Source organism: Myotis nattereri (assembly GCF_964212035.1).
Source record: "Myotis nattereri genome assembly, chromosome: 16".
NCBI lineage: Eukaryota > Metazoa > Chordata > Mammalia > Chiroptera > Vespertilionidae > Myotis > Myotis nattereri.
In genome coordinates this window covers 22,103,525-22,127,261 of record NC_138091.1, presented here as the reverse complement: position 1 = coordinate 22,127,261, position 23,737 = coordinate 22,103,525, and the positions used below count along the sequence as shown (strand labels likewise).

Genomic DNA, 23,737 nt, shown 5'->3' with positions numbered 1-23,737 from the left:
TCACACCTCTCATGCGTCTGTGTTCCGTGTTCAGCGTCTGTCTGCTCTTCCTCTGGTCCTCCTGTTAGTCTAACAGTTAGACCCATCGGCTCCTCCCCGCCCCCTGACCTTCCCTGGCTGACCTTCCCTGGTCCTGGGCCACACCATCAAGTGGACTCTCCTGTTTCATCTTCCCACCCGAGTCTCCTCCTCCCACTGGTCTCCACGCCTCTCCTTCCTCCTCCTCTCCCTCCTCTGCCTCTGCTCAACCTCAGCCGCACATAATGGCTGCTCAGAAGCCTGGTGATGGAGTGATGGCTGGGTCCTGAGCAGAGTGCTCTAGTGGGGGCCTCAAGGGCCAGGTGGAGGGGAAGAGCCAGCTCGGCTGCCAAGAAGGAAGCCGGAGCCGTGCTGCAATGACAGATGCGGGGGAAACACTCAACAGAGGCTGTTTCCTGACTCAGGATTCACTGCACTCACAGGTGCGGGGAGTGCAGGCCCTGTCCCCCAGCTCTGAGTGCTTCCACCACCACCCCTGCCTGCGAGGGTAGGGCTGCCGTGGGCTCTGCGGGGGCCCTCCACGCCGGCCTGCTCCCTCCCAGGGGATGCTGTTGGTGACTCATTCTCTCAGCCCCTCAGCTGCCCGGGAAACAGGCCTGAGCTGTGTGACCTTCCCAGAGGGGAAAACAGCAGCTGCAGGCGGCCCCTCCCCTGGATTTCTGGCCACAGAGCAAGGCTACTAGATGAGAGTCCCCAGAGGCCGAGGCTGCAGGGCGGTGAGGATGGGCTGTCTTCCCTAGAAGATCCTCTAAGATGTCTCTCCACCCAGGGGCCCCCAAGACAGCCCTTGGGGTTGCTGGTAGGCAGGGACAGAAGGGCCCTGTGTAGCCACCTGACACTGACTTCCCACATTTGTGGCTTCCCGAGCCCACCAGCTGGGGGCACGCCCTGGCCCTTGGGGAGCTGCCACGTGCAGCCTGGGTGGAGGCTGGCATGCTGGCCCTCAGGCCCCTTCCAGAGGTGAGCCTTGTCCTCAAGTGGCTGGTGTACACACCCAGAGCTCCGTACAACCTGTACAGGCCAGGATCCAGGTGCCAGTCTAGACAAGCAGACTCAGCAAAGCCGAGCTATTTCCTAACCCCAAACCACCCGGCAGCTCCAAGCACTTAATGTCAGGAGCAGGCCCTGTGGTCACCTTTCCGCTTCACTGCTGAAGGGTGGGAGGAGGGCCTCCACGCCCCCGGCCACCTCATCTGCCTTCCCAGCCAGGTCCAGCCCTGCCGGTGCGCCCACTACACTTTCTGTCCACCCCTGAACTTGTCACATGCTGAAGCAAGTTCACAATGCGGAAGCCTCGATGGTGAATTTTTCCCAGGCCAGAGGCGATCAGCTGACTGCTTTGGGTTCACAAGGCACAGAACAGAAACGGAGAGGGAGAACGGGCGAGTCCTGCTCACCTGGCCCTGGGCTCCCGGAGAGCTGACCGAGCTGACCGAGTCCCGTAGAAACAGGTCAGCTGAGCAGAATGCTAACCTCCAGCCCCTCACGGGACACCTGCTTCATGGCTGCATCCCAGTCCTTCCCTCCTCTCCTCTCAGGTGTTGCCAGAGGGATGTTTATTCTGTTTCCTTCAGACCCAGATCCCCACTACCACGGGATCATTCTTCCTCAGGTTCAAAGTCAGACTTCACTGAATCCAATAGGGAAAGCCCACAGAGAAATTTTTCATCAAGGAGCCTGGCAACGTTTTGTAATCACTTTTCTGTGAGGGCTTCAGCTCAGAACTCCCCGTCCTGCCCACACACGGACAGGGGTCAGAGTAATGAAGTGTAAAAGACATGTCCACAATGTTGGCTGCATCTGCTCCCATCTCTAAGCAACCCAGGCCCTGGATTGTGGGGTGGCGACCCAAAGACGCCGGCTCAGCCCTGGCTGGTATTTGTGCTCCGGCCGATGAAGCGAGTTAAAGGGTTGTACAAATGCAAAGCACTGAGCAAACAGACCAAAGTGTGCTGTCCAGGTGGGGGCAGGGGGCGGGAGGATGAGGCTCGGCACCTGGGGAGTGCTCTGCACCCCTCGAACGACCTGGCACCCTCCCCTAAGGACATCACCCTCTGCTGCAGGGACCTGGGAGGCCAGTGCTGGCCGTCAGGCAGCCCCCTGGTATGGATCCCCCTGGCCCTCTGAGTCCCCCCACCCCCGCACAGGGAAGGATCGCCCATCAGCAGACCGCTTGGGCTCTGTGAAGGGGGGCTATCTGCCAACCCATCCTGGCCTGTGGGGAAAGGCCATTTTGCCAATTTGGGGCCCCTCTCCACCAATCGAGGTAACAGCTTACAGGGCCTGTACATCTTTAAACCACAACCCATGCAACACTAAACCCACTGGGACTCAGAAAGTCCCCAAAATAAGGTTTCCATGACAACACATCCCCCCCAATTCCCAGGTTATCATGGAGCAATGATCCACGACCCCACCGCAGCTGTAAGAGACTTGATTCAGATGCTCCTAAAGGCGACCCTGAAGACTCCTTTGTCCCCCAAATTAGAGTATGGGTGGGAGACACAAACAGAAAGTGCCATGTGCTGCTGGCTCGGCATCTTGGGAACTGCTCCCGACAGTTCTGCTTTTTAAAGGCCTGGGCTGTGTCAGGACGAGACTCAGCTCCGCTCAGCAGAAGCTGCGGCCTGCCCTGGCTCACTGCCCAAGAGCTCCAGGCCTGCCCCTGCTGACCTGCTGCTCAGCCCCCTTTCAGGGTCTGCTCTGGAGGAGGAGCAGCCATTGGGAGCCCTCATCTGAGGCCTCAGGAGACAGAAGGATGCCCACGGAGAAGCCTCAGGCCAGGAGCAGCCGTGGAGGGGAAGGAGAGGACTTAAAAAGCGCTTCAGAAAAAACAAAAAACAGAAAAACAAGTTTGATCCCCAGCCCTCGTCGGCATGTGCAGGAGGCAACCAATCTATGGGTCTCTCTCACACTGATGTTTCACTCTCTCTCTCTCCCCTCCTTTCCACTCTTTCTAAAAATCAATGGAAAAAATATCCTCAGGTGAGAATTAACAAAACAAAACAAAAAAGCACTTCAGGAAAAGTGCTTAGGGAGTTGGCCTGTGTAACTAGAAGTGGGCAGGGTCAGCGGGATGTGGGGCGAGAGGTGTGTCAGCCCCCTCCCCCCCTTCCCACAGAAGATAGTGATTAAGCAGCTTCTTGGTGCCTCTCAAATCAAACTTTTTCTGTAAAAGGCCAGACAGAAAATATTTTCGGTTTTACAGGCCATATAGTCTCTGTACAACTACTTCATTCTGCAGCCACCGCACCAAAGAGATGTGGGCGTGGCTGTGTACCCATAAAACTGCTCACAGCACCCACTTCCCTGGAGTGGCCTCCATCTGGCCTGGGGTCGCAGTGTGCTGGTCTGTGTGTTCTAGACCCAAGACCGGGGACCTCAGAGGACCAGCCACTAGCCCTCCTTACGTAGGCCCCTGCTATCCAAACACTTTACTAGTAAGTGCCGATCAGATGGTTTTCTTGCCTGGGCACTCTCTGGCCTGTGTGGCCTTTTACCTCCCAGTGGAAGGGTGACGCTGACAGGAACACCCCTGCTGTGTGCGTTTGGCCTCCAGAGACCTAGAGGTTGCTGAAAGCAATGGACCCTCCGCAGAAAAATGCACCTGCGGAGCGTGAACACACTCGGTTTGCATATCATCTCAAGGGAGAGCACAGCCCTCCTCAGGCTTATTCACAGGCCAACAGAAGCCTGAAAACCCTGGGTAAGACCCCTTGCTCACTCAGAAAGAGCTCATTGCTTTGCATATGAAAGGTAATCCTGTAGAAAAATAGACAAATGCCACAAAGCAGCACTTCACAGAATACAAACCACCACAAATAAGAGGTAAAAAGATGCTCCGTCTTACCAACCATTAAAGAAAAGAAATTTTAAATCATGGAATATCATGTTTTACCAGATCAGATGGGCTAGTGTTTGAAAGATTAGTGACAGGGTACTGGAAGGGGTGTGGAGAAAAGGCACTCTCATATGCGAGGGTAGGATGGCATCATGTACAGACAGTATAAGCTTTTGGAAAGACCACGTGACAGTATCCGTTAACATTTCAAACACACTGATCTGCGGCCCAGCAATCCCACTTCCAGGAACATATTTTACAGAAATATATGTACAGGAACGTTCACTTCAGCAGCATCATAAATCAGAAAAATTGGAAACAACCCCAAGTGTCCATTAGTAGGAAGCTGGTTAAATAAATTACGGTATATCCGTATTCTAGAATTACATGGGACTCTTTAATAATGAGGTAGGTCTCAAGAGCTTAAAATAATAAGGTAGATTTCTAAGCACTGGCAGGAAAAGATGTAAAAAAATACATTGTTAAGTGAAAAGGGCAAGTTGTGCCTGGCCAGTGCGGCTCGATGGTTGAGCATCAACCTATGAACCAGGAAGTCACGGTTCGATTCCCGGTCAGGGCACATGCCTAAGTTGCAGGCTCAGTGCCCGGGGCGGGGAGTGCAGGAGGCAGCCAATCAATGATTCTCTTTTAACATTGATGTTTCTATCTCCCTCTCCCTTCCTCTCTGAAATCAATAAAAATATATTTTTTTTAAAAAGAAAGCCCTAGCCCAGCCATGGGCAAACTACGGCCCGCGGGCCGGATCCGGCCGTTTGAAATGAATAAAACTAAAAAAAAAAAAAAGACCGTACCCTTTTATGTAATGATGTTTACTTTGAATTTGAATTAATACCTACCATCACCTTTTGTGGGATACTCTGGTTTCTGATTTCTTTTTTTTTTTTTTAATATATTTTATTGATTTTTTACAGAGAGGAAGGGAGAGAGATAGAGAGTTAGAAACATCGATGAGAGAGAAACATCGATCAGCTGCCTCCCGCACATCTCCCACTGGGGATATGCTCGCAACCCAGGTACATGCCCCTGACCGGAATCGAACCTGGGACCTTTCAGTCCGCAGGCCGACGCTCTATCCACTGAGCCAAACCGGTTTCGGCATGGTTTCTGATTTCTCTTTCCACAAAGGAGTCAGGAGTTTCGGGGCCCTTGTTTAGCTGTGCGGGACCGGGGTCTGCTGGTCTTCCTTGGTCTGCAAGGAAGCTTGAATAGGTGCTGGCACCTCCGTGACCCCGTGGGTCCAGTTTAAGAACCCATTGTGGCCCTCGAGTCAAAAAGTTTGCCCACCCCTGGCCTAGCCGGTCTGGTTCAATGGATAGAGCGTTGGCCTTTGGACTAAAGGGTCCCAGGATCAATTCTGGCCAAGGGCACATGCCTGGGTTGCGGGCTGGACCCCCAGTCAGGGGCGTGCAAGAGGCAGCCAATCAATGATTCTCTCTCATCATTGATGTTTCTATCTCTCTCTCCCTCTTCCTTCCTCTCTGAAATCAATAAAGAAATATATTTAAAAAAGAAAAAGAAAAAGGAAAGGGCAAGTTATAACAGTATTTCTTTTTATTTCTTTAATGTACATTTTATTGATTTTTTACAGAGAAGAAGGGAGAGGGACAGAGAGTTAGAAACATCGATGGAAGAGAAACATCCATCAGCTGCCTCCTGCACACCCCCCACTGGGGATGTGCCCGCAACCAAGGTACATGCCCTTGACTGGAATCGAACCTGGGACCCTTCAGTCCGCAGGCCAATGCTCTATCCACTGAGCCAAACCGGTTAGGGCAACAGTATTTCTTTTTAAAAAAGAATAACATTGGTATCTGCGGATTCTTTTTAAATACTTAAGGGATACATTCTAAAATGATAAAGCAGGGCTTATAAAATTTTACAGTCTATAGTTTATACTTAGAAAATATTAACTTTTAAAAATAAGAACATGTTTGTTTTATAATTTAAAAAAGAAAACAGATCTTTATGAGCTTACTAACCTCCTAAAGTTTTCTTAGACAACTACAAGTTCATTGTAAAGGCTTTCTTAGAGAGGATTCGTGGCATGGTGGTTTTTATCCATTTCTCTTATGCTTCATCACAGAAAAGCATCTTTCTGCATCTCAGAGCATAAACTCCTCAAGTTCAAGGACCATCTCTTTCTCTTATCCCAAAATGCAGAACTGCCATGACACAGGCATAGAGTGACTAAAATGAGGGGTGCTGCCAGGTTTTTAATTTTCCTTTTGATGAAAGAGTTGATAATTTTCACGCTGTCAAAGAACAAACAGAACCATGACTCCTGTTACACAGTTTACACAACTTAGTGGAATTTGGCAGTTCTAACAGATTTCCTACAGTTTCGACATTTACTGACCTCTGGGTATTTGAGTGGGGGGAGGGAATATATTTCTTCTCTTTAATCTACCTGGTTAAAAAATCAAAATAAAAATGCACTAAAGGGTACAAACCCAATCTCTCTCATACCACCGGAGCAGGGCAACCACAGTCCCCGGACCTGTGTGTTCTACCCCCTCCCCGAGCACACCGCATACATGGCCCCGTGCCATGGCCTTTCTCACCTAAAGAGATGCCGCTGAATATTCCATTCCCAAGAGCCAGACCCAGACAGTTGGTCCTTCCCACCAGGGTAAAGTTAACAAGGCCAAGTGTAGGAAGGGTGACCAGAGGACATACTGGGCCCGTGGCCTCTGGCTCACAGCCTGCAGACATGGGGTCACGGAGGTGCCAGCACCTATTCAAGCTTCCTTGCAGGAAGACCAGCAGACCCCGGTCCTGCACAGCTAAACAAGGCCCCCCAACTCCTGACTCCTTTGTGGAAAGGGAAATCAGAAACCAGAGTATCCTATAAAAGGTGATGGTAGGTATTATATCATAAAAACTTTTTCTCGGGGAAACTGAGGCAGGCCGGGCTTTCCTGTTGGACAGAAATCTCTTTGAAGAGCCTGTTGTTCTCACTTCTTTCCCAATGGCCAGCTCTGAAAGGCACCCTTGCCGGACTGGGCGAGCCTGCAGAGAGCTTCCCTCTTCCTCCCAGGAAGGACATGTTGGCTTTCTTTCCTTCAGCCTGAGCCTTACTGCAGTCTCTCTCACCTTCCGTGGCGCCCTGGTGCTACTGATCAGGGGGTGCTCAGAACCGAGAAAACCTCTCCTTTCCTAGAGGGGTTCTCTGTGTCCTGGCATCCCAGAAACCAAGGAGAGGGGGTCTGTGTGCTCCCCTGAGCTTCTCATTCAGTTCTGGACAAAGGCGATGGTTAGGGGTGGGGAGATTCCGAGCGAGGGAGGTTTGTTTTTAGGTTGCCCTGTTTGCCAGGGCTGTCATGGAAAATAAGAGAAAGAAAGTGGGTGGTAGCTTTTTTCCTCCCTGCCCCCGTCTTCCCTGGACACATGGCTAGCAAGCTGGCTTCCTGAGTGCCTAAGCCACGGCCAGCAGGCAGGGATGGCCTCTCTGAGAGCTGTGCTCTGCTGTGCTGCAGGACCCCGCCTCCCACTGCGGAGGCCTCGCTGGCTGGCTTTGCTCTCCAGCCGTTTCACCGCAGCCCTCTGTGCTGGGATGTCCAGGCACACGCAGGCGAGTGGAAGACAAGGAAATTGAAGTCAATAAAAGCTGCCTCAAAGTCACAAGGCGGTGACTGAACTGAGGTCTTAAAGAAATGGATACTCACTGTTAATGAGGTGAAGGTCATGCACATCCCGCCAAAGCCATTCAGAGACAGGGCGATGAAGATGAGCACAGAGAGAGCTGAGGAAAACAAACGCACACAATCAGGCACCGCAGCTGAGCTTCAGGGAGGCCAGGGCTTGGGCTCTTACAAAAGGGGCCTCCCGCCCTAGCTGGTCTGGCTCAGTGGATAGAGCGTCGGCCTGACGACTGAGGGGTCCAGGGTTCAATTCCGGTCAAGGGCACAAGCCCGGGTTGTGGGCTCGATCCCCAGTGTGGGGCGTGAGGAGGCAGCCAAACAGTGATATCTCTCTCTCTCTCTCTCTCTCTCTCTCTCTCTCTCTCTTTCCCTTCCTCTCTGATCAATAAAAATACATCTTTTAAAAAGGCGCGTCCCCACCCTCTGTTCTCCATTAAGCTGAGCAGCAAGTGAGAAGCAGCTTCACTGAAACCAAAAATACAGGTGTCCCCAAATCAATAGATGGTGAAATACACTCAAGGCCTATTTTGGTGTTTGTTCAAAACTTCCTTGAAGCAACAGCTTCACCTGCACAAGGCTGGGGACCAGGGGGCTTCTAAGCTCCAGGGACACGGCTGACAACTCTGCACACACCACTGCAGCTGGCCTGGTTCCTGGAACTGGCCTCTCAGGCTGGATCAATGAGGCCACGCGGACTGGCCTGGCGTGGGGATGAGATGGGAGTTTCACACACCCTGGGACTTCCCTCAGACATCAGTCTGGGGCGACTGTCCTTTTACCCAGCCACCCATAGAGATAAGCAACTGGTTAAAGGCCTAACAAGCATCCCCTTTAACGTGAGCAGTGAGCACCAGGCCTGGCACAGCGTCCTAGAGCAGATGGGCACGCTCCCCAGTCCCTGACAAAAGGGTGGAGGAAAAGTGTCCTCACAATTTGGGTTACTTGCTCCATATGCAATCAGCAAGCAGGAGACAGCAAAGCAGGCACTAAAAACAAGCAGAGATAATACATTATTTCTTCTTCTTGTTGTTGTTAATATTGTTATTATTTGGGAGTATTTACTATGTATTAGATATTTCTGGAAATTTTATATACAATATTTTATTTAATTTAACAATTCTAAGGAGTATAATTGGCCCATTTTACTGATGAGAGGAAAAAAAAGAACTGATTTCTCCAAAGTCTCCAACGAGAAAGTGCCCAAGCAGGAATTCAAGCCTGGAAGCCACATCTGGCAAACACCACACCGCACTGCCCCTTCCCGCCCCAGACCGGAGGGGCCAAGGCTCTGAAGTGAGAGTGGACTGTGCCCTCTCTCGCTCGCTCAGCCAGGGGATGGACGGGACACACTGGGCACAGGCGAGAGAGTGGCAGCTCCTGAATCCCCCTCAAAAAGTGAATGAAACTGTTCCACCACCCATTCCCTCCCTGGTCACAGGGCTCGCTCACTGCAAGCCACTGCCCTTTGAGATGATCATTCGAAGGGGACAGGCTAGGGGAGACCATGACCTGAGAGGGTGGACTGACCCTGAGCCTGGCACACCGGAACTTTACAGACCAGGGACACCCCGCCCCCGAGGGTACACCTGATGATCCACACAGGTGCCAATGGTAGGGGAAATATTAGGACTTCTATTTTACAACTTTTAATCTCAGCCACTTTAATTTATATTTTTGTATATGTGTCACAAAGCACATAAAAAACTAAGAATGGCATATGTATACATAACTGACAACTCCATGGGCTTATATTAGAAGTCATTTTGCAAAACCTTTTTTTCTGATAGAGATAGAAGGTCATAAAGAGTGTGGAAGCCAGTGTTCTTAATGACAAGAACTCCAGGCCTTCCCAGGCCTGGGGCCCTGGGCCTTTTGTATGCAATACTGGCACATGACAAGGATCAGAGCACCTACTGATTTGGTAGCAGAAGGGGCAGAAACTCTGAGTGGGCATTGAGGGAGCTCCACAGTGTACCTGGTAGCAGGCACCAGGATTCCTACAGTGGGGAACTCAGCCCAGGGTCCCACACACTTACCTGCCTAGCAGCCTGAGCTTCCTTGGGCCATACTTGTCCATGACGATGCCCAGGGGCAGGGTGATGGCACTGAGCAGGAAGGAGCCCACGGTGAAGGCCAAGTTTAGCATCTCATCTTGGGCCTTACAGCTGAGCCAACCATTCATCCAGCTCACCTCCTCCTCCTGCTCTGATTCACCCGCTGTGCCGTTGGTGACATTCTCTGTGAGTGCAGAGAGAGAGAAACCTGATCACAGGGTCATGGCAGGGGTTCCCAAAGATCAGAGGGGCAGGTGCACATTCAGTCACCCCACTGGGAACGGCAGGGTTGTCTCTGGGCCTCCTGAGGACTCAGGCTTGGATGCCCATGTGCCAAGCCCCCTGGAATGATAATGAGAAGGTTCTTAACTTTGGAGGGGACATAGATCCTTTGGTGAACCCAACAGAGAAAGCTATGCTCCCGTGACTCAGAAAATGCACACACAGTCTTACCCACAATTTCAGGGGCTTCGTGTGTCCCTTGAAGCGCCCATGAGCCCCAGGTTGGGATTCCCGTTCTAGTCACCTATTCCCAATCTAGAGTGACCACAGGCCCCAGCCTTGGCAGTGAGGCCCCAGGGTGGCGAGAGCCTTCTCAGCAGCTCTGTCCACGGAAACAGACTGCAGCCAGTACAGAGGAGCCAACCCTAGGCCACCTGGGAAGGGCAGCTGCTGGTCTCACTGCAATGCCCTGGCGTTCCCCTCGGTCAGTTCAGAGCAGTGGGCCCCCTTTACTGCTAAGCAGAGTGACTTCTCAAACATGCAGCCCATATGCTACCGCCTCCCCGCACATTTTCACGCTATCAACCTCCACACACACTATGTTGTAGAACACCTTGGGAAAGGATTTTTAAAAATAGTCCCAATTTATTTGCTTTCACTTGTTGAGATCTTTTACTTTCTAATATTCCTCCCTCGAGTCACCGCATTTGCTGTCCCTGAGGCCACACCTGTACTATAACCCTGGCCCTTAATGGCCCTCTCCAAAGTCCACCAGCAGCAAGACAGCAAGAATAGGAAGGGAAAAGTGCTGCGGCAGCTGAAGGCAGGAGGGTGGGGGGCAGGTCCAGAACACAGCTGAGAACTCGCTCCTCGCTGGGACTGCTAGTTATGAGATGCTGACTAATCCTGCAGAAAGAGGAGCGGCCTCTGATTAGATTGGAGGTAACACTGGGAGAGACAAGGAAATGCCTCTCTTCAGAGAACTGCAGCCTCCAGATTGCGGCCCTCTGGCGCCAGGGCTGTAAAGCTGAGGTCTGCAAAGGCCTGCCCAGGCCTCTCAGGGCTGCCCCAAGGTCATGGAAAAGGATGCATTTTGGGTGAATCATGCCATATGCCAACTCTAACAATAGAGGCCTCCTGGGGGCACGCTGATCGAGGGTGAGGTGCTGGGTTCCCATTTTGGTTCCTCCACTTCCTACTTGTATGACCTTGAAGAAACGACTTAAGCTTACTCTTCCTCAGGTTTTTAAATCTGTAGAATGGGCATAATCTAACAATTAGCATCTACTTCCTAGAGTTTTAGGGAAGACAGGAAAATCCAGATAACATTCTAGAACTCACACAAGCAGAGAAAGTGCTCAATAAATAATAGCTGAAAGTTATTATAATTACTATTATTGAGGGCTCAGGATGGGGGTAGAGGTGCAACCCATTGGCAGCAGAGCCCGGCACAGTACCTCACAGCGGATTCCATAACTGTGCATGTGGTAGCATGAATATGTATCTAGTCTCCCACTGGGCTGGGGGACCTGGAGGGCAGGGACTGCATTCTGGTCACCTGAGTCCCCAACACCTTACTCAGGTCCTTTACAGAGCACTTGTTTACTGAATTAATGAAAACAATGGGCTCAGATCACAATGGCCAAAAGGATCAAGAAAGAAAAAAGCAAATAGGATAAGTGGATACAAATTGAAGATAGAGGGGATTTAAGGAGATTAAAGCTACAATGTTAACCTCCTGAAGCTACAGAAACAAAACCTAACAAGCCAGTCCAGCAGGTGTAGCTCAATGGTTGAGTGGTGACCTATGAACCAGGAGGTCATGGTTTGATTCCCAGTCAGGGCACATGCTCGGGTTGTGGGCTGGAGCCGTGCAAGAGGCAGCTAATCAACGATTCTTTCTCATCATTGATATTTCTCTCTCTCCCTTCCTTTCTGAAATCAATAAAAACATATTTTATTTTATTTTTAATATACTTTATTGATTTTTTACAGAGAGGAAGGTAGAGGGACAGAGAATCAGAAACATCGATGAGAGAGAAACATCGATCAGCCGCCCCCGGCACATCTCCCACTGGGGATGTGCCCGCAACCCAGGTACATGCCCTTGACCGGAATCGAACCTGGGACCCTTCAGTCTGCAGGCTGACGCTCTATCCACTGAGACAAACGGGTTTCGGCAAAACATATTTAAAGAAAACAACCTCCTAACAAGCCAGATTCCCACCCCACTCAGCCTGCTGCTGTCCAGAGAGGCCCCACCACACTGGCAACCAAAACAGCCAACCAGGGTCACCTGAGCCCATTGGGATCCGCTCAGCACTGTCACACACACTGACGTGGCTGCTCGCCCCCTGTGGGGCAGCTTCTGGGAAGGCAGAGCTGCTTCACAGGTTGGCACTGGCTTCAGGTGTCAGCTCTGCCAGCAGCAACAGGAACTGGAGGTGAAATGGGACGACAGCCACTTCCAGGTTGGCGTGCAGATATGAGCAACCCAGCACAGGTGTGACCCGGTGGATGGGAGGGGAGGGTCCAGGATTGCTGGCCTGTGAGACCTGACTGTGGCCACGCAGGGTCTAGAGCCCATCACTGCACTCAGTGCTGCAGGGTCCGCTGCTGTGGGCAGGGAGCCCTGCCTGGACGGGACACCAGCAAACGAGGCAGCACTCTCTCTGAGTGAGGCACCAGGGTGCCCTACCCACAGGTTCCCCAGAGAGGAACCGCAGGGGACCCTTAAATCCAGGACTGCACTCACCGAGAGAAAAGGTAAAGCCCAAGGCACAATACCCAAGGCAGTCTCCCTAATTTGCTATAATGGGGGATGGGTGCAAACATCTGAATAGTTGAGAGATCTGGTCACCCCTATAACTAGACAGGGGGCTAATGAGGAGGCAGGTCAGAGCAGAAGGAAGGGTCTCTGTTCCTCCCATCTTTCATTCTAGAGCCACTCCATACAGAGGCGGGGACCTTACTTTGGGCGGCCGGCCTTCTCTGCTTAAACAAGTCCCTGCCAAAGGGCCGCCTGGCCCTCAGCCCTCCTGCCTCAGGCAGTGATGTCCAGCAACACACGAGCCAGGAGTGGGTGGAGGTGTCTGAGTGGCCCCTTGTCTGCCTATGGAGCAATATGAGCGTGCCCCTCACCCTAGCGGGACCTAAACCATCCTTTAGCCCAGAAGCTTTGTTGGCAGTAAAACTTCCCACACGAATAAACACAGATGCAGCAGGTGCCCAAACACACCATTACACCCAGGCTGCTTCTCTTCCGTGGCTCCTCTTCCGCCTGGACCATTGTGGGCCAGGAGAAACACCAATCAGACAAGCACCCAGGAAGCGTGCACCTGGGGTGCCCCTCTTCTCCCAGCCATAGCTCAGCCCTCACCAGCCCAGCCTGCTCTGCGCCTCACTTGCACCTGTTTAGTAAACAGGTGACTGCAGTGGGAGGCCAGAGCGGCCTGATCCAGCCCAGCTGGGGAAGGTGAACCAAGAGGACAGGACAGGAACTGGTGTGGCCAGAGTATGCTGAGAACAGGCGTAAGACTGCTTAGGAGGAGACCCAGGGGCAGGGAAGAGAGAACAATGCCTGTACTGTCTGCCTCACTTACAGAAGACTCACATACACAATCTCTACAGAGAAGGCAGGGGAGAAAAGAGGGTGCTGTGACCCCATTCGGGCTGCTCTGACATCTCTGGGTCAAAGAGGGGGCTCCCCCCATCCCAGGGAAATAAAGGGAGTGGGAGCCTCCAGAATAGATGGCCAGACGATGCTTAAGGGAGCAAAGGGCCCTGGGCTGGGCTGGAGCAGCCCCTCTGAATTCCTGAGCGGCCCTCTTCTGACTGGCTGCTTACTGAATACCCCTGGGGGGGGGGGGGCTGGGCCACCCTGCTGATGGTCCCTGCCCCAGGACCTCCCTCTTTCTCAAATCCTTAGTCTATCCGGCAACAGGAAGCAGCATCTCCAGTGCAGCAGGGGGGATGTAGGTGAGAGGTCAGCCTCAGACACAGAGCAAACAAGAGGCAGGACAGACAGTCTGAGGGCCCTGCTGGTGGGCCAGGGCCAACGCCTTCGCTGTGGTCACCGAGTGCCTGTGTGTGCTGGCTGCTGCGTTCAATGCTATTCACTCCTGTGTCACTCAGCGGCCTCCCACCCCCACCCCGTATCCCAGGAATTTCAGAACAGGTTAAGTGTCTTGGCCAAGGTCTCATAGCCAATACCTGGGGAAACTGGACTTGAATCCAGGCTGTCAGGCTCCAAAGCTCCTGCTTTCAACCTTCAGGCTGTGCTGATGCTGTACTGCCTGGGTTAGAGGCAGTTCTGAGAAAATGCTGGGAGCACAAGGCTGTCACAGAGTTAGGGCAATACCAGGTGGACCTAATGTCACCTGGTGAGAATGGGACTGTCCCCAAGACCTTCCCACGAGGCCCGGAAAGCCAACCCAGCTGGGCAGGACCTGAATAGAACACCAAGAAACCAGGAGTGGTGAGCAGCGGATGTGGGGGAGAAAAATTAGGTCATGAAATGGGAAGGAGGAGGGCAGGGTTGGTGGGGAGGGCTAAGGGCACCAGCTCCTCTCTGTGACACATCCTAAGGCTGTGGTCACCAGCCTTTAGACTTTCTTACCCATTGCTACTTCGTAATTTTTTTTAAGAAGTCATTGCTTTTTTTTTTAAATATATTTTATTGATTTTTTACAGAGAGGAAGGGAGAGGGATAGAGAGTTAGAAACATCGATGAGAGAGAAACATCGATCAGCTGCCTCCTGCACACTCCTACTGGGGATGTGCCAGCAACCCAGGTACATGTCCTTGACCGGAATTGAACCTGGGACCTTTCAGTCCACAGGCTGACACTCTATCCACTGAGCCAAACCGGTTAGGGCCCATTGCTACTTTTTAAAAAAAATCCAAAATACACAGCAATAAATGTGAAAGGGTGAGTTTTCAAAAGCTATCAACCACTGACCCTTGGGTGTAGTAAACCATTTCATGCTTCAGAAGGGATTGGCATGAAATATTCAAAGTGATGAAAAGCAAAGACCTACAACCAAGACTACTTTCCCAGGAAGGCCATCATTTAAAATTAAAGGAGAAATAAAGAACTTCCCAGACAAGAAAAAGCTAAAGGAGTTTGTTAATAGGTGTAAGACTGCTAGGGAAAATGTTCCAAGAAATATTATAAGAAATGTCAAAGGGCCTTCTTTAAGAAGAAAACAACAACAACAGAGGAACATAGTTAAAAGGCAATAAATACATACGTATCAATAATCACCTTAAATATAAATGCTTAAGCACTACAATCAAAAGACATAGGCCAGCCCTAGCTGGTTTGGATCAGTGGAAAGAGCATCAGCCTACGGCCCAAGTCCGGGTTCAATTCCAGTCAAGGGCATATACCTCGGTTAAAGGCTCCTCCCCGGCCCAGGCCCTGATCAGGATGTGTACAGGAGGCAACCAATCAATGTGTTTTTTTCTCACATTAATATCTCGCTCTCTCTTTCCCTCTCTCTTCCACTTTCTCTAAAAATCAATGGAAAAATATTTTCGGGTGAGGATTAAAATAATAATAATAATAATAATAATAATAGACATAGGGTAGCTGAATAGATAAGAAAACAAAAACCACATATATGCTGTCCCCAAGGTACACACAGACTAAAAGTAAAAAAATGGAAAAAGATATTTCATGCAAATGGAATTGAAAAGAAAAAGCTGGGATAGCAATACTTATATATGACAAAATAGACTTTAAAACAAAGGCTAAGGACACTGCACAATGATAAAGGGAATAATCCAGTAAGAGGATATAACCCTTATAAACATTTATGCACCCAACATAGGAGCACCTAAATATATAAAGCAAATCTGGATGGACATAAAGGGAGACAGTAATACAGTTAGAGTAGGGGATTTTTAAAATCCTCACCAAGGATATGTTTGTTGGAGAGACAGAGAGAGAGAGAGAGAGAGAGAGAGAGAGAGAGAGAGAGAGAGAGAAATATAGATCAGTTGCCTCCCATATGTGCCCTACCGGGGATTGGACCCAAATCTAGGTATGTGCCCTGACCGGGAATCAAACCCACAACCTTTTTAGTGTACAAACGATGTTCCAACCAACTGAGCCACCCAGCTGTGGCACAGTAGGGGATTTTGACATCAATGGATAGATCTTTCCAGATAGAAAATCAACAAGGAAACAGCGGCCTTAAAAAATATACTAGATCAGATGGATTTAATTGGTATCTTCAGAGCATTTCATCCCAAAGCAGCAGAATATACATTCTTTTCAAGTGCACATGGAACATTTTCTAAGACAGGCCACATGTTAAGGCAGAAAAAGTCTCAAAAAATTTAAGAAGATTGAAATTGTATCAAGCATCTTCTCTGACCATTATAGTATGAAACTAGAAATCAATCATAAGAAAAAAACTGAAAATCACACAAGACATGGAAGCTAAATAACATGTTACTAAACAATGAATGATTAACAATGAGATCAAGGAAGAAATAAAAAATTACCTTGAAACAAATGAAAATGAGAACACAACAATTTAAAATTTATGACACAGCAAAAGCAGTCCTAAGAGGGAAATTCATAGCATAATAGGCCTATCTCAAGAAACAAAAAAAATCTCAAATAAACAATCTACCTTTACACTTAAAGTAACTAGAAAAAAAAAAGCCCAAAGTGAATAGAAGAAAATTATCAGACACTGAAGAAAGAAACTGAAGAAGATACAAGTATGTGGAAGCATATACTGTGTTTCTGGATAAGAAGAATTAGTATCATTAAAATGTCCATGTACCCAAAGCAACCTACAGCGTCAATGCAATCCCTATCAAGATACCAATGGCGTATTTCACAGAACCAGAACAAATATTTACACGGAACCACAAAAGACCCCAAATAGCCATAGCAATCTTGAGAAAGAACAAAGTTGGAGGAATCATGATACCTGATATCAAACCATATTATAAGGCCATAGTAATTAAAACAGCATAGTTCTGGCATAAAAACAGGCATATAGATCAATGGAACAGAATAGAGAGCCCATGCCTTTGTGGTTAATTAATATTTGACAAAGGAGTCAAGAACATACAATGGGATAAAGATAGTCTATTCAATAAATGGTGCTGAGAAAATTGAACAGATATGTGCAAAATGAAATTATACCACCTTCTTACACCATACACAAGAATAAACACAAAATGGATCAAAGACTGGCCCATTGGTGTGGTTCAGTGGATTAAGCTTTGCCCCACGCACCAAGAGATCACTGGTTTGATTCCTGGTCAGGACACGTGCCCTGGTTTTGGATTCAATCCACAGTAGGGAGCATACAGGAGGCAGCTGATCGATGTTTCTCTCTTACTCTCCCTCTCCCTTAAATCAATAAAAACATATTTTTCAGAAAATGGATTAAAGACTTAAATGTAAGACTTGAAACCATGAAAATCCTAAAAGAAACCATAGACGGTAAAATCTCAGACATTTCTAGTAGCAATATTTTTTCTGCTATCTCTCCTAGGGCAAGAGAAACAGACAAAAATAAACAAATGGGACTATAGCAAACTAAAAAGTTTTTGCACTGCAAAGAAAACTATCAACAAAATGGAAAGACAACCCACTGCATAGGAGAACATATTCGCCAATGATACATCTGATAAGGAGTTAATATCCAAAATTTATAAAGAACTTATACAGCTTGCCCTGGCTGGTGTGACTCGGTTGGTTGAGCGTCATCCCATGCACCAAAAGGTCACAGGTGTGATTGCCAGTCAGGGCGCATGTCCAGATTACAGGCTCAACCCCAGGTCTGGGTGTGTGTGGGAGGCAGCCGATTGCTGTTTCTCTCTCACATTGATGTTACTCTCTCTCTCTCTCCCCCTCCCTTCCTCTCTCTCTAAAATTAATTTTTTTAAAAAGAACTTATACAACTCAACACCAAAACACACAAACAACCCAATTAAAAAACAGGCAAAGGACCTGAATAGACACTTCTCCAAAGAGGACATATAGATGGCCAAGAGATATGAAAAGATGCTCAATGTCACTAATTATCAGAGAGATGCAAATTAAAACCACATTAAGATATCACCTCACACCTATCAGAATGGCTATCATCAATAAATCAACAAACAACTGTTGACAAGGATGTGGAAAAAAGGGAACCTTCATGCACTGTTGGTGGGAATACAGACTGGTGCAGCCACTGTGGAAAGCAATATGGGGTTACCTAAAAAAATAAAAAAATGGAACTGCCTGCTCTAGCTGGATAGAGCATCGGCCAGCAGACTGAAGGGTCATGGGTTCGATTCTGGTCAAGGGCATGTACATTGGTTGCAGGCTTAATCCCCGGCACCGGTCAGGGCGCATACGGGAGGCAACCACTAGATATCTCTCTCTCTGTGTATATCTCCTCCTCCTTTCCACTCTCTCTAAAAATCTATGGAAAAATATCCTTGGATGAGGATTAACAACAACAACAACAACAAAAAATGGAATTGCCTTATGACTCAGTGACTCCACTTCTGAGAATATACCTGAAAACACTCAAAACAATAATTCGAAAGAATATAAGCACCCTTAAGTTCATTGCAGTGTTATTTTTTGAAATATATTTTTATTGGTTTCAGAGAAGAAGAAGAAGAAGAAGGAGAAGAGAGAGAGAGAGAGAGAGAGAGAGAGAGAGAGAGAGAAAGAGAGAGAAACATCAATAATAAGAATCACTGATTGGCTGCCTCCTGCACACCCCACACTGGGGATCAAACCCAGAACCGGGCATGTGCCCTTGACTGGAATCGAACCCGGGACCCTTCAGTCCGCAGGCCAATGCTCTATCCACTGAGCCAAACTGACCAGGGCTGCACTGTTACTTACAACAGCCAAGATTTGCAAGCAGCTCAAGTGCCCATCAGTAGATGAGTGGATAAAAAAAGCTGTGGTACATTTACACATGGAATTACTCAGCCATAAAAAAAGAAGGAAATTGGGGGAGGGGGGGATGGTGGGATAAAGACGCATATGTAATACCTTAATCAATAAAGAAAAAAGAAGAAGAAGGAAATCTTACCCTTTGCAACAGCATGGATGGACCTGGAGAATATTATGCTGAGAGAAATAAGCCAGTCAGAGACAAGTACCATATGATTTCACTTATTTGTGGAATCTAATGAACAAAATAAACTAATAAACAAAATAGATACAGAGAACAGGCTGACAGCTGTCAGGGAGGAAGGGGTTGGAGGCTGGTGAAAAAGATGAAGGGATTAAGAAGAAAAAACCCCTCATAGACACAGACAACAGCCTGGTGATTACCAGAGGGAAGGGGGGTGGGGGGAGGTAGAGGAGGTTTAAGGGGGGGGATACATGGTGATGAAAGGAGATTTGACTTGGGGTGGTGAACACAACACAATATACACATGATGTTTTATAGAACTGTACACCTTAAACCGATATGATTTTATTAACCAATGTCACCTCAATAAATTCAATTTGAATAAAAAAAGGGAGGGCCTGGAAGCCACAGAGAATGTCTCCTGTCCACATCTGCAGCCTCGGCCCAGCCTGGTGGGGACCAGGCCTGGTCCAGTTTCCCTGGGTGATGGCAGCCCCTCTGCCCTCTCAGAACCACCAGGGCCAGCTTCCTGTTTTGTTTCAGTGAAGGGTATGGCTCTCCCCCGACACCACAGGTAGGGACTGTGGAGACCGAGAGCACAGACCTGGGCTCTGCCTTGGTGTCCATGGCTGGTCTGGGCTGTGACTGCCTCAGGCAGAGGCCATGTCTCTCACCTTCACAGCCCCACCGCACCCAGCAGGTGGCAAGTCCTCAACACTTCAGGAGTCTAAGAGGTGAAAGGATCCCCCTCCTCTGCCTCCCTCACTTCCTCTTGCCGTGAGAGTAAAATCCAGCCTCCCCAGCAGCTTCCCTGACCCCGCTCAGTCCTTTGTCGCCTCTTCTCCAGCATGCAGTCTGCCTCAGGGCTACTTGCCCCCTTCTCTCCTGACTCGACCCTCCTCACCCTCCACACTTCTGCCTAAACACCAGAGGCCCTTCTACCCAAGCTGAATCAGACCTCCACTGCCACTCTCAGTCCCAGCCCCCTGCTGTCCGCCGGAGTACGGACCACCCCTGGAAACGATATAGGTCTGTGTGCGGTGACTTGTTCGATGCTGGCAGATTGCAGGCACCCTGAGGGCCAGGACTGCTCTGCACTCCAGGGCAGCACCTCAACAATGTTACTTGCCTGGGTGGTGTGGCTCAGTAGTTGAGCATCGACCCAGGAACCAAGAGGTTGCCAGTTCGATTCCTGGGCAGGGCACATGCCCGGGTTGAGGGCTCAATCCCCAGGAGGGGTGCGTGCAGGACGAAGCCGATCGATGATGTTCCTCTCTCATCAATGTTTCTATCTCTCTATCCCTCTCCCTTCCTCTCTCTCTAAAAACCAATAAAAACATTTTTGTTACTTTTTTTTTTCTTTTCCAATAAAAACATTTTTAAAATAATGTTTACGTAAAGTCCAGGTTAGATGAAAGAAGAGATAAACATCCTCAGGTAGCACCGCCCGAGCCGCCCCTGCCGAAGTGGGCCACCCAGTGACAGAGGAAATGAAGAGGCCAGATGTGGGTGGTTACAGTGGCCGCCCAGGGGCCAAAAGGACGCAGTCCTGGAAAAGCCCCATGACTCCCGGGCTGGGAACCAGTCGGTCTCCTGCCCACACCAGGGGGACGGGTCTGGGGAGCAAAGCCTAAATGCCTAGCCCCCAGCCCTGTCATTAATCCCGACTGTCCAGCCAGCGGGGCAAAAAGAGCTCAGCAGCCGCAGAGAAAGGGGCTCTTTCTTTCCTCCTCCCACCTCACCACGCTGGGGCCAGTGCTGTGTCTGCGGCCAGATTCTGGCTGGGGTCCCAAGAAAGAACTCTGAGAACCTTTCAACAGGTTCAGGCAAAGTTTCTTTAGAGGACAAACCAAAGCATCAGTCCTAGAAGCAACAAAAAGCTGACAGATTTGCATCTCAATCAGCTGCAGGCTGGTCCCCTTTTCACAAGTCTAATTCAATAAGTGGCTTCACGGCTCCTCTGCAAGGCAGCCATCCACCCAGTTTGAGAATATTAGACCTCAGCAGAAACCTTGTCCCCGAATCCTCCAGGCACTCCCAGTCAGGCGGCACCGGGATTCCTGCCTGGAAGGCACAGGCCGCTTGGACTCCCAGAAGCCAGGAACAGAGAGGCCAGAGAGATAAGCTGTGTAGAATCAGCAGGCCTGCCCGCGGAGGATGCTGAGTCAGAGGTTTGCCAGAGCGGCAGAGAAACCAAAATCAGAAGCAGGAGCAAAGGCATGGGATAAGAGGTTGATGTTCAACCCACATCCTGACCCTTCACCTTCATCTTCACTTTGGGTTACGAGGGGGGCCAGTCAAGCCTCAAAGGCTTAACTACTAACTCAGCACTAGGTTGGCACAAGCTCTGGGACTCCTCCCACTTGAAGGAAGTAGCCAAGGTTGAGGCAGGAATGAAGTGACCAGCCCGGATGCTGCCAATACCATAAAGTAAAGTAAATCAGTGGACAAACTCGGAAGAACCCTAGAATCTGACCTTCTATTACCAAGTGGGTAAAAAAAAAAAAAATGAATATAGCAGTCCTCCGGCACGAACAAGATGATAAAAGCTTCCTCTGTGGATGATGATGTTTTTTTTCTATGTTTTAAACTTTCTGTGTAGCCTGAGAGAGCCCAGGGAGGCGAGCAGGAAGGGTCATGATCTAAAAGGGAGGAGAGAGGGAGGCAGAGGAGGAGCCAAATACTCCAACCTGTTCCTTCCAGAGTCATTAATCTAACATTTCTTGGACAGAATAGAAAGCTTGTGTAAGGAACAAGGTCTGAGTGACTTTCCCATCTCCCAAGATTTCTTGCTGACATGGGGAAAGTTCTGCCAAGAACCCTCCGGCTATCAGGAAATATTTCTGAGTGGCTAAAGGCTAAAGGTTCTAAATGATACACTCTCTGCCCTGCCAGTAGCCTGTGCATTCCCCGCCTCCCCGCCCAACACACGCACTCCCTTTCTCCTGCCCTAAACCCCTCCAGCTGCGCTCCCCAGAGACCGGAACACTCAGGAACATCCTGGAAAGATCAGAGAAGAAAAGCAGGGAGGACTCTGCATGGAGTTACATGAGCTGGTTCAAAACTTTTTCTTCCCTCAAAGTAAGGACCCTAGAAAGACAAAGCATGCTGGTGGTGTGATCAGGGGGTCAAGCTTGGGCTATCTCTGTCTAAAGCAGCGGTTCTCAACCTGTGGGTCGCAACCCTTTGGGGGTCGAACGACCCTCTCACAGGGGTCGCCTAAGATCATCGGAAAACACCTATATAATTACATATTGTTTTTGTGATTAATCACTATGCTTTAATTAGGTTCAATTTGTAACCATGAAAATACATCCTGCATATCAGATATTTACATGACGATTCATAACAGTAGCAAAATTACAGTTATGAAGTAGCAACGAAAATAATTTTATGGTTGGGGCGGGGGGGGTCACCACAACATGAGGAACTGTATTAAAGGGCCAGAAGGTTGAGAGCCACTGGTCTAAAGGGACTCGGGTAGGGGCGGGCTGACAAAGGCCCTGGGGAGAGGCATTACTGATTCAATCAGGGTGAACTGCTGGAGACAGCAAGAGGGCAGAGGAAAATGCTTCCTATCAAGATTGTCTAGGAAGCGGGTGGGAGGGTAGCAATTGGGAGTCACCTGAGTTCCACGGTTGGGCTGAACCTACTGTCATCAACCATTAGGACCTTCAAGCAGGGCTGGGAAGTATGAAGGTGGGAATGGGGGTTTGGTTTCTTGTAGACCAGCATCCTCAGCCTGCATCTGGCAACACCAACGATGTGGCAAAGGGAAAGGACAGACCTGGTGCCATTTTTGTAAGTCCCCCCTCTTCTCCTCCCCCCGACCCCCACGGACACAGAAGAACACTGAGACGTTCTCACAGCTTGCGGGAGGAGAAGTCCGCTGGAAAATCATAAAGCAGCAAACACAGACAAGGAATGGTGTCTGACAAGCCCTTAAAAGGCTCCAGCATCATCTGACTAAAAAACATCTAAATTCTAGAGGAATCTTCCACCGGATGGAGGCCAAGCCACTTCCTCTCTCTCTAGTTACACCCCAGCCACTGAGTCAGGAGTTCCTTTTTCTACGGTCAGGGAGCAACATGCTTCATGCCAGGCACGCGATGTGCCAGGCCCTGGGCGGAGGTGCCCAGCAGTGTTCCCAGCGGGGTAAGGAATACCCTGGACTCAGGGGTTCTGATTCTATGACGGCTCCTAGCTGTGTGGCCTCGGGCAAGTCAGAAGATCTGTCGGGAGTCTCAGTTTTTTCATCCATAAAACGGGGACCGTGCTATGGACCCGGGAGAGCCGCATGAGGAGCAAACAGGCCTTCTGCTGACTGGGGGGCGCTGCGCAGCAAGGTGGTATCGCGGGCCAGGTCTGTGCCGCCATCTCGCCCTCCCTCTCCAAAAGCGCCCGCTCCGGGAACCTCCCCGACCGAGCCCGAGCCCGAGGCGCCCGTCTCACCTGGCTCCGTGCACAGGTAGGAGTAAAAGCCCTCCGACTTGAGCATGATGAGCAGCGAGCCCCAGCCCAGGAGGACTGCCGAGAAGAGGAGGTTTTCCAACACCGCGGTGCAGGCCATCCACCAGCGGCGCCGATGGGCAGTGGCCAGGGTGGGCGCCATGACGCGGCGAGGTGGCCCGGCTCCGGCTCTGCAGCCACCTGCGCACAGACCTCAGCGTCAGCGCCCGGCCCTGACCAGTCGGGGAGGCAGAGCCCGGCCGCTGCGGCGGCCCGGGCTGCAGGTGCGCGCGGCAAAGGGAGCCCGGGTCTCGCCCGGGACCTGGGCCACCCACCGCGGCCGACTTGCACGGCTGC

At 49.9% G+C, this 23,737-nt stretch overlaps 1 protein-coding gene across 1 annotated transcript in view; it reads right to left on the bottom strand.

Annotated features, from left to right (window-relative positions):
- Window positions 1-23,558, bottom strand: part of SLC43A2 (solute carrier family 43 member 2) — a 42,695-nt gene extending 19,137 nt beyond the window's left edge. Inside the window, exons 1-4 of the mRNA XM_081109547.1 lie at window positions 23,384-23,558; window positions 9,579-9,780; window positions 8,473-8,528; window positions 7,567-7,643 (exon numbers count right to left, since the gene is read on the bottom strand). Coding sequence (XP_080965673.1) covers window positions 7,567-7,643; window positions 8,473-8,528; window positions 9,579-9,780; window positions 23,384-23,543 — 495 coding nt within the window. The 5' untranslated portion in view covers window positions 23,544-23,558. The remainder of the gene's footprint in view (window positions 1-7,566; window positions 7,644-8,472; window positions 8,529-9,578; window positions 9,781-23,383) is intronic.
- Window positions 23,559-23,737: the final 179 nt, after the last annotated feature.